Source organism: Artemia sp. Qi Xiang Cuo, chromosome 9 (assembly GCF_049724085.1).
Source record: "Artemia sp. Qi Xiang Cuo chromosome 9, ASM4972408v1, whole genome shotgun sequence".
Lineage (NCBI taxonomy): Eukaryota > Metazoa > Arthropoda > Branchiopoda > Anostraca > Artemiidae > Artemia > Artemia sp. Qi Xiang Cuo.
The window spans coordinates 36,752,891-36,763,736 of NC_142802.1; the positions used below are offsets into that span (position 1 = coordinate 36,752,891).

Consider the following 10,846-nt stretch of genomic DNA (forward strand, 5'->3'; position numbering starts at 1 on the left):
ATCGTGTAATGTAAATTTTAAGCAGCAATCATCTATATCTGTTTAAATGATCATTTCCGATAACGATATGAAATTCATATTACCAGTACTGGCACGTTTGCAGATAGGTGAAGTTTTAGATGGCGCAGTGGTAGATGGTTCTTTTTCTTTCAATATCATACCCAAGTCATCTGAGAAGTTGCTAGTCTTAGAATTCAAATGGAAAACAATTTAATATAATAAATACGTGCTTGAATAAAGTCCTTTCTTAGACTCCTATTGTTTTTCCCCAAATCTTTAAGTCAATTGATTGAAGTAAAAAAAGGAATGATTTTAATAGTTTCTCAAACAGCACTTTTCAGATGATGAAATATATAATTTATTAAAGGGTAAGGGCATATTCCCGTACGAGTACTACAAATCCAGCTCAAGGCTATATAAGGAAAAACCACACATCGAAGAGTTTTATGATTCACTTCGCGACTGTCAATGCGCCACTTTCGATAATAAATTTTTCAAGAAGGTTTGGACTAAGGGAGGGTGTAAAAATGGGTGGGATTATTGTAAAATGTACCTGGCCAATGTTGTATTAACGTTGTTGGATATTGTCTGTAAAGACACGGATAAAATTTACGAGGAATTTGGGTGGTATATTGGGTAATATTTTTAAAATCCTCATCTGGTCATGGATGTAATTCTAAAAATTAGTGGTGCTAAAATAGGTCTCATCGCTGAAGTGGATCAGCATGTATTTGTAGAGAGATCCATGCGGGGAGGGTAAGTTTTTCATGGGGATCGTATCCTTGACGCCGACCCGAGACCGGACTGGACAACGCGCCGGTGAAAAGTCTAATGCGGTTAGATATGAATTTCCTTTATCCGTCGGCAATGTCTCATTGTTATTTACCGTGTGGGAATTACCAATGGCTTGATCATCCTTCTGTTAGAAATTTTTCCAACATTTACACTCTTGAGGAAAATGGACAACAAGGATGGTTTTCCGAAATTGATGGTGAAATACATTTGGAACTGGATGACTTGGTAAAGGACTTTGTTTTCCCTTGCAAAAATAGACCAGTGTCTAGGGACTCTTTGAGTCCTTATAATTTATCTTGAGTAGAGGATGGCGATATGCACTGGACACCTTCAAAACAAAAGCTTATTTCCGACCTTTACCCGGAACCGAATATTGTTGTACATCAAGTTCTTTTGCGGTGGATGCTGGCCAACGGTTTCAAGGTCACAAAGATTCATAGAGCCCTCCGATTTGATCGAAAGCCATGCATGAAGATGTTTGTTGACACTTTTTTTCAAGAAACGATCAGAAGCGAAACCAAAGGTCGAAAAAGATATCTTTAAACTCATTTTGAATCCTGCCTTTCGTAAAATGTGCGAGAGTGTGCGCAATATGAGTTGTTGTGATGTTGTGACCGACCCAAAAGAATGTTCCGAATCATTGCAGATCCGAACTTCACATCTTTCCTGATTAGAGACTCCAATATGGTCCTCTTTCATAGAACAAAAAATGGCAGTGCCATACTAGAAATGTGAAAAAAACTCATGTTAGAGTTTTATTACAATGTTTGTAAGCTCCAATTGCCGAAGGAGGGGCAAGTTCAAGTTTATTACAGGGATACAGACTGTATATTGTTGAAAGTTAAAACTGATAATCTGTTAAACGATTTGGAAAATGGTACGTACATTAGTTCCCAGATGGACTACACCAACTGGGATGAATCCGTTTATCCGGAGCTAGTGAAGTGACAGGCCCCAAAATAAATTTTCAAATTTAAAATCAGAGAAGGGTAGCGTTGGTATCAAAAGGTGTGTTTCCATGTCCGAAAGTGTACTGTGTGCAAACACACAATGAGGTTACCAAACAAGTCTGCAAGGGGTGCCTTAAACTACGTAAAGGAAAATTTCAACGTGATTGTTTATAGGAACTGTGTAGAAAATAATTTAGTTCTAAGAGCGAGTTTCATTGCCATTCGCTCTTTAAAATATAAAAACTTCACAGTTCGAGTCAAGAATAATGCCATGACCTCCATATTAGACAAAGTCTTTGTACGTGCGGGCGGAGTGAGAGTACTACCACACGGTCACTATCTTATTTAATATCAAGTTGATCGTGTAGATTGTATAAAACAACTCGGTCAGGAGAAAATCCTATAGTTTGTGGAAGGGGGAAGAGGGCCGTTTTCCAGTCTCCGGCTCATCAGTGTGTTTTTTTACTTGTTTTCATATTCATATATTTTAACTTATACATTTTAATTTACATATTTTATATTTTTTTTCTTGCGCAAAGCGGTCTTTTAAAAAGTGTTTTTCTTACTGCCTCCCCGCCACCGCCGGCACCTTTTCAGTCGCTATCTAAGGGCGTCCTCCGGAGGAGCATCCGGCCCTCCGAGCGGGTTTAAAATGTTCAAATGACTATATTGTTTTTCCACTGCCATTGTAAATATGTTCGTGTGATTATGTAAATATATTTTTAAATTTGTAATGCACTTAACTATATATTAAAGAAAACAGGTATATTATATTTTGACTATTTATTCAAGAGATTGAGGTTAGATTTCGTTTGTTGTAATTTGAAATTGAAGGAGTATGTATCAATTTTAAACATCATTCAGATCATTTCTTTGCGAATTATCAATGTCTGGCAAGACAACACTATTAATGAAAATAATTCAAAACCGTGACTAAAAGGATTTTAAAGAATCCGAAAAATATCTATTATTGCTATAGTGTATGGCAAGAGTCCTATGACAAAATAAAGAGTATTGCACCAAGCATAAAATTCATACGAGGACTTGACGTGTTTAATAGGGTTGCGCCAAACTCTTCGTTGATTATTGATGATTTAGCTGAATCTATTGAAGAATGGTCTCAGGAGATGTTACAGTTATTCATCGTCCGATCACATCATGAAAAAATATCCCTTAACCGCTGTTTTCCATAATGTTTTTCATCAGAGTAAATGTATGAGAACACTTACTTTGAATTGTACTTACTATAATATATAAGGTTTTTCGCTATTCAAGTTCTCTTATAACTCTAAACAAACAAATCTACTCTGGCGAACCAAAAGTTTTACTCTCCGCATACAATCAAGCTACTAATAAACCTTATGGGTATATTCTACTGGATTTGAGTCAAAACACACCTGAAGAGTTACGCGTAGACATTGATATTTTTGATAATGAAATTTATGTGTATCTACCCGTGAATAGTAAAAAAAATCATTAGTCGTCATCACGATGTTGAAGAATACATGAAAACAGACATTTATTTTCCGCCCTAGCTAATTCAAAACCAAAGCTATACTCAAACATGGTATTGACAATGAATTCATTAATCTCTTATCTGAACTTTGTTTAAATTACACGGAAGGCAATACTCAACTGCCAGAAGGTGCTAGACAACAGACAAAGCAACATCGTACACTTGTACGTGCCCTAGCCTGCAAAACAAAAATTAATAGCAAAAGAAAACGACTTTTTCAAGTAGAAGGTAGTTTGTTTTCATTGTTACTGCCGATAAATCACCCGAATTGTAAACACTATTCTCTAGAAATGGCTAAATCCAATAAATTGACTCCAATTGAACTTTCTCTTTCACCAACAGAGCACTTGGAAGATAATATTGATAAATTTATTAACAATGAAACAATTGCCAATGATCAAAAAGTAATGTTGCTTCAAAATGCCCTTTGACAGGTCAACAAACATAAACCTTACCGTGAAAGACCACTAAAAATCAATGTCATTGATCAACCTTCTGAAAGTAATGAAGTTTTTGAAACTTTGAAAACACCTAAAAAAGAAGAAGAGGATTTATTAACAAGTGTTGTAGACATGTTACCCTCATTCTACCGTGAGCAAAGTAAAGGACTCTAGACATATTTCGATGAAAATGAACAAATTGACGATAAGAAAATGAAGTTATAATCCAAGGCAAAGGTTACAATTTAATTGATTTGTTATCAGATTTGATTGAAAATCGTAAGACTTGAATCCTTTGATAGTCATTTCTATAAATTTTTAAAGTCGCCAAATTTTCCCAAAAGTCTTATTAGGAATAAGCATGATAAAACAATTAAAGGAATTAGGAGAAATATCACGAGATTTGTCAATGGATAGCACGACAAGTGGGCCTGGTAAGGGTATCAAACGAACGCGTCTCTCCACCTCATTTAGTATGCAAAAGGATTGCGGGCGCTTCACACCACGATTATGTTCAAAATAGATCAAGTTTTGAAACGGGTTTATAAAAGTATTGGAGAGGTGAGAAGTTTGAGTTCTCCCACTAAACTTTATAAAGTCGCTCGAGTTGAAAAGAAGGTAGCAAAAGAGTATTTACAGAAGGAACCCAGTTACACACTTCATTGAAATCATAGGACCAGAGGTTGTGACTATCGAAATACTAAAGCCTTTTTCCAATTGCTTATATTACAAAGTTGATCTTCTGACTCTATACAAGATTCAAAGACGTCATAATATACCTTTCAGGTATATCTTATTTGCCATAGGTATTTTTAGTCGCCATGCATATGCAGTTACATTGCAGTCAAAGAGAGGCGATGAAGTTGCTAAGGCTCTTGAAAGTATTCTTGAACAGGATTCATACAGGAAAATTTAAACAGATCGGAGATGTTAATTTGTTCATCCACATGTTAAAAGGTTTTATTGAGATATAATACAATACTCTATCATAATCATTGTCATAGTGGCATTGGCTGAACATTTGATAAGAACTGTTCGACTTTTAATTTCAAGATATTGTACACTAATAAATACTGCTGCTTTTATCCATGATTTAGATAAAATCATATTGATTTATATCCTCATCGATCCTTGTCCAATGTTAGTGCTCTTGAAGTTCATCATTGCTTGTTCGCTGGCTAGGATGCAACGATAATTTTAATTCCTGGATTGGTGTTGAAGACGTTCAAAATGACTAATGATTTTTGTGTGACATTCATGTCTAATGTTTCTGAACCTCTCTATCACGATATGAATAAAACGAGCAGTTTTTGGACAAAAATCTCCCCTGCTGTCAAATTTGAGGGAAGGTATGAAGTTGCTCTTGTTGATTGTTTTCTTAGAAATAAACATGATATCCTAAGAAAGGATCGTCCACATGAGATTAAAGTATGACCGTTTGACTTTTCCGACGAGGGTGCAGAGGCAAATTTTGACTCTGATGATTACCCCTTTGCAATTATACCTTATGAGGAATACAGCAATATGAGTGATTTATGTCGAGTTATCAACAAAAATATTGCATGTCGAAAAAAAGGGCGGATTCACATTCAGCTAGTCACTGGAACAGAGAAGAATTTACATTACCAATCCATTTGAGAATGAAAAAGATTCTTCAGTGAGGTTTTACGTGAGTCTCTCGGTTTTAAAGATTGTATTATTAAAGTAAACAATTTCAATGGCAAGCAGCATGTTATTTATGCAGACTATGCACCCGCCTTCTCATGTGACATTTGTATATTTCTTTAAATCAAAAAATTTTGATTGGATGTGTTTCGGGAAATGGTATGCCCACCAATCACTGTCGACTATTAAAAACGGCACTAGCCCTTTCAATTTCCAACCAAATGAGCCCCTTTTTAAGTTTCTACGACAACACTTTCTAAAAAGTGTATGCCAACACTTATATGCCCCAAGGGCATAACTTGCAATCCTTGCCCTGAGGGATATGGGTTGCCATCCTCAAAAAGATATTTTCCAGAACTTTCAACTGCGTTGAAAAACATGGTTATCTCAAAATTTTGATTGGATGTGTTTGGGGAAATGGTGGGCGTGAGAGGGGGTTAGTTGCCTTCTCATCACTTTCTACTGTTAAAAAGGGCATTAGCCGTTTCAATTGCCAATCGAATTCTACGACAAACCTTTCTATAAGAACCTTATATGCCCCCAGGGCATAATCTACAACCCTTACCCTGAGGGCTCTGGAGGGGGGTGTCATCCTACAAGACGTAATTTCCAGATTTTGCAACTACGTTGCAAAAAATCTTAAATGGCTAATTAATGCCTATCTAAAATCTTAATTGGATGTGCTTGGGGAAATGGTGGGCGTGAGAGAGGGGTTAGTTGCCGTCCAATCACTTTCGACTATTAAAATGGGCACTAGCCCTTTCAATTTCCAATTGAATGGAACCTTTTTGCAGTTTCTACGACAACTCTATCTATAAAAACCTTATATTCCCCCAGGGCATAAATTACAACCTTTGCCCTGAAGGGTCTGGGGGGTTTGTCATCCTCAAAGACATAATTTCCAGAACTTTCAACTACGCCGAACAAAATGGCTATCTCAAAATTTTTATTGGATGTCTGGAGAAATAGTGGTCGTGAGAGGGGGGGGGGGGTTAGTTGCTCTCCAATCACTTTTGACTATTAAAAAGGGCGCAAGTCCTTTCAATTTCCAATCAAATTAGCCCTTTTTGAAGTTTCTACGACAATACTTTCTGTAAAAACCTTATATACTCCCAGGGTAAACTTAAAACCTTTGACCTGAGGGCTCCGAGGAGGTTATCATCTTCAAATACCTAATTTCCAGAACTTTCAACAACGTTGAACAAAATAGATACTCAAAAATAGATAATCAAAATTTTAAAAACCTTATTTTTCCCCCAGGGCATAACTTACAACCCTTTCCCTGAGGGCTGTGGGGTAGGGGGGTTGTCATCCTCAAAGACCTAATTTCCAGAACTGTCAACAACGTTAAACAAAATGGCTATCTCAAAATTTTGATTGTATGTATGTTGGGAAATAGTGGTCGTGAAAGGGGGGTTAGTTGCCCTCCAATCACTTTCAACTATTAAAAAGGGCACTAGCTTTTTGAATTTCCAATCGAATGAGCTCTTTTTGAAGTTTCTACGACAACACTTTCTATAAAAAACCTTATATACCCCCAGGGCATAATTTACAACCCTTGCCCTGAGGGCTGTGGGGGGAGTGTCCTCCTCAAAGACATAATTTCCAGATCTTTCAATTGGGTTGAACAAAATGGCTGTCCCAAAATTTTGATTGGATGTGTTTGGGGAAATCGTGGGCGTGAAGGGGTGTTAGTTGCCTCCCAATCACTTTCGGCTATTAAAAAGGGCACAAGGCCTTCCATTTTCCAATCGAATGAGCACTTTTCAAAGTTTATACTACAACTCCTTCGATACGAAGTGCCCTGGTCTAAAACAAAGAAAGAAATAAATAATACATTGTACCAACATCGTTTTTTGCTTAGGCAGCGCTATTGCGCTGCCTATGATATTTGATTATTAAAGCAAGTCCGATTTTTAACAACGATATCTACTAGGCTTCAAACTTTTGCAACTACAAGCCACCGTCCCTCGGCACTTGGCAAGCGGAAGACTTCTATATATGGATTCTCATTGTCCCTTGTCTTCTAACCGCAGACAGTTTGCTGTCTTTTCAAACTGATGTGTTTTCAAAGATATTTGATTATTAAAGCAAGTCTGATTTCTTGCATCGGTATCTACTAAGCTTCAAACTTTTAGTTTTCTTTTTTATGGTTTTTAAATTGTTGTAATCCCTTGCTAAATTATGTATAAATATTTTTGTAACTACCAATTTTTTCTCTTTGCGCAATTTAATGTATTTTAATGCTGGATCTTTTCAAAGATATCTGATTATTAAAGCTAGTCCAATTTCTAACAACGATTTCTACTAAGCTTCAAAATTTTGGTTTTCTTTTTAAGGTTTTTGAATTATGTAATCCCTTTTAAAATATATACAAATATTTTTGCAATTACCAGTTTTTTTTTCTTTAAGCAATTTATTATCTTTTCATAGTGAAATTTGTTCAAAGATATTTGATCATTGAAGCTAGTCTTATTTCTAACAACGATATGTACTAAGCTTCAAACTTTTGATTTTCTTTTTTAAGATTTTTTAATTGTTGTAATCACTTGTCAAAACAGAGAATCGTCATTTGTAATAGTTGCAAATTATCGTTTTTTGGACGACATTGAATCATCATTTGTAATAATCACAAATTTTCGTTTTTTGGGCCTTCTTACTGACATTATATAAGTGGTTGCGTTCAAACCTGTAAGCTTCATCCCGTAGCGGGTTGATATTATCTAACAAATAAAAAACTAGTTTTAAAATTTTCAGGTATTTTTCCAGTTTGAAATGAAATATTAAAATTATTGCTCAGGCACCGTAAATATTTTTGCAGTTTAAATAATAACCTTAGCAATTCTGAACTGAACTTGAATACTTTGCATTTGTAATGTTATATGTGTCATAGATAGAGAATATTGGTTTATTACAGAAAGTCCGATTTCTAGCAACGATTTCTACTAAGGTTCAAAATTTGGTTCTCTTTTTTATGGTTTTGAAATTGTTGTAATCTCTTGTTAAAATATATACGAATATTTTTGCAATTACCAGTGTTATGTTCTTTAGGCAATTCAATGTCTTTTCATACGGCAGTCTATAAAAAAATATTTGATTTTTACAGCAAGTCCAATTTCTAACAAAGATTGCCACTAGGCTTCAAACTTTTGGTTTTCATTTTTAAGATTTTGGAATTGTTGTAATTCCTTGTCAAAATATATAAAATATTTTTGCAATTACCAGTTTTTTGCTATTTCAGCATGTGACAACGTTATTGCAATACTGATGTATATAAAAATGACGCCACTCATATAAATAGTTTTTTCCAAAATTAAGGCTCTTAACGAACTTTCTCAAACATCTGAGCTTTCTAAATCGTTTTTTTTCAGGCCAGAATATATCAGGATGCCAATTTTCCCGAAAAAGTAAGGAGGTGTTTTCGAGAAAAAAAATACACAATTATTGCTCACTTGTAAGGATATTATATTATATATATACATATATATATATATATATATATATATATATATATATATATATATATATATATATATATATATATATATATATATATATATATATATATATATATATATATATATATATATATATATATATATATATATATATATATATACTGAAGTACAATTAACAAAAACTGTTATTAAGATCGATTTCGGAAGCGTAAGGGATAGTTGCAGATAAAAAGGAAATGAAATAGAAAAACTACAATAAAGATCAAATTGACAGCTAAAGATAACCCCCACCTGTCCAATATTTCTCTAGCAAAAAATAAATTCTAACCTCTTCCTTTTACTCACCCTTCTGCTCATTCCTTTTATTTCCACGTTTTATTCTTCTTAGCATGGACTAAGAGCTGCATTTACCTGCGTTTCACTTACTGAAACAGCTCATTATAAACTTCTCTTTACCCCACCCTAGTTCAGGCATCACCTCAAACCTAGAAATACCATCAGGTCGACTTACTTGTAACCGCTTCATCGATTTTCGAAATAACCAATAAGGCACACAGTTTTAGAAGGTTGTATTCCTTCATTCTTTATTATTATTGAAGCCGTAGGTCTATATCCTCCAGAAGCCATGGAAGAACTAAAATGTCCCAGCTCTAGTTTTCTGGAGAGTTCTGTGTGGCGCAATAAGTGACCAAGAATATTTGCAATCAGCTCTAAAAAAAAGAATAACAAGGACGATATTGCTAATGCCCGAGGAAAGAATAATGAAAATCAAGACTAAGGTAATAAAAGTATTAGGAGGAGGATTCCGAGGATAAATTACTTGTGTTAATCAGGAAATTGGAAACAAAAGTAATTAATTCTGTTGTGCTTTTATCCTCTTATAGACTTGCGTCAGATATATAGATAATATAGAAAGTAGCTTTTACAAACAGAGAATATGAGATAAAACCACCATTCACAGTCAGGTTTGTCTAATGCCGAGTTTCGGCTAACATCAGGATTTTAGTAAACGTCAGGCCCATTTGTAATACACTTCACCTAATTGGCCAGTTTAAGGCTAGTTAAGGTAGAAAATGTTCGCCATTTAGTTAAATTCCTCTAAATTTTCGTATATAAGCAGCTAAGGTTGGTAATGAGGCTCTCTGATTCGCTGGCTTTAACTAAATTCCAAAAAAGTTCAAATAAATTAAACCTGGGTGCTGGCTGTAGCAAGCCCTAGAATTTAACTAGATCTTACTGTGAATGAGTCCAGCCGTAACTAAGATCTTAGTGGTAGATATATCTCCACGTTAACTAAATCTCAATGTGAATGAGACTCTAGCCTTTTCTAGTTCAATCATTACAGCTAAATAATGATCCACCACTACCATAGATAGCCCAAGACCTTTTGTTCTTTTTCGCAGTTCTGTTTTGCACGCCTCAATTTAGTGCTATTACGAAGACTGGTCAATTACACCCAGCATTAGATCCAAATTAGTAACAGCTAACAAGGTAAGTACATGAAAGTAAAACTGAACTGCAAAAGCAGCTGCAGCAGTAGAATACGCCTAGGAATAGTATTTCAAAATGTATTTTGATCCCTATTGATCTTCTGATGTTGAAAGTGAAAGCTGATTCTATTGTGGCCAGAAAGATAAAGATTTGTCAACCATACGAAACTAAACCACACAAATCTAACTTTTTTCGTGATATTATTAGGTACATCATGTACAGCTATCGAGCCTACTCTATTGATTGTATAGGAGATTAAACAAAAAAGAAAAAAGTTTGTTTAATTGAAAGTAAGGAGCGACATTAGAACTTAAAACGAACAGAAATTATTCCGTATATGAAAGAGGCTGTCCCCTCTTCAACGCCTCACTCTTTACGCTAAAATTTTGACTTTCTCACAACTCTACTTTTTAAAACAATAAAAAACTTTAGCGTAAAGAGCGAGGCGTTGAGGAGGGGGCAGCCCCTTTTATTTACGGAATAATTTCTCTTCATTTTAATGTTTAATGTTGCTCCTTACTTTCAGTTAAA

General features: G+C 34.9%; 1 protein-coding gene across 2 annotated transcripts in view; it reads right to left on the reverse strand.

Annotated features, from left to right (window-relative positions):
- Hasp (Hig-anchoring scaffold protein) overlaps positions 1–9,440 on the reverse strand; it is a 359,559-nt gene extending 350,119 nt beyond the window's left edge. For both annotated transcript variants that reach the window (XM_089094509.1, XM_089094508.1), the window contains exon 1: positions 9,336–9,440. In XM_089094509.1, the coding sequence (XP_088950635.1) occupies positions 9,336–9,405 (70 nt within the window). In that variant the 5' untranslated portion in view covers positions 9,406–9,440. The remainder of the gene's footprint in view (positions 1–9,335) is intronic.
- Positions 9,441–10,846: the final 1,406 nt, after the last annotated feature.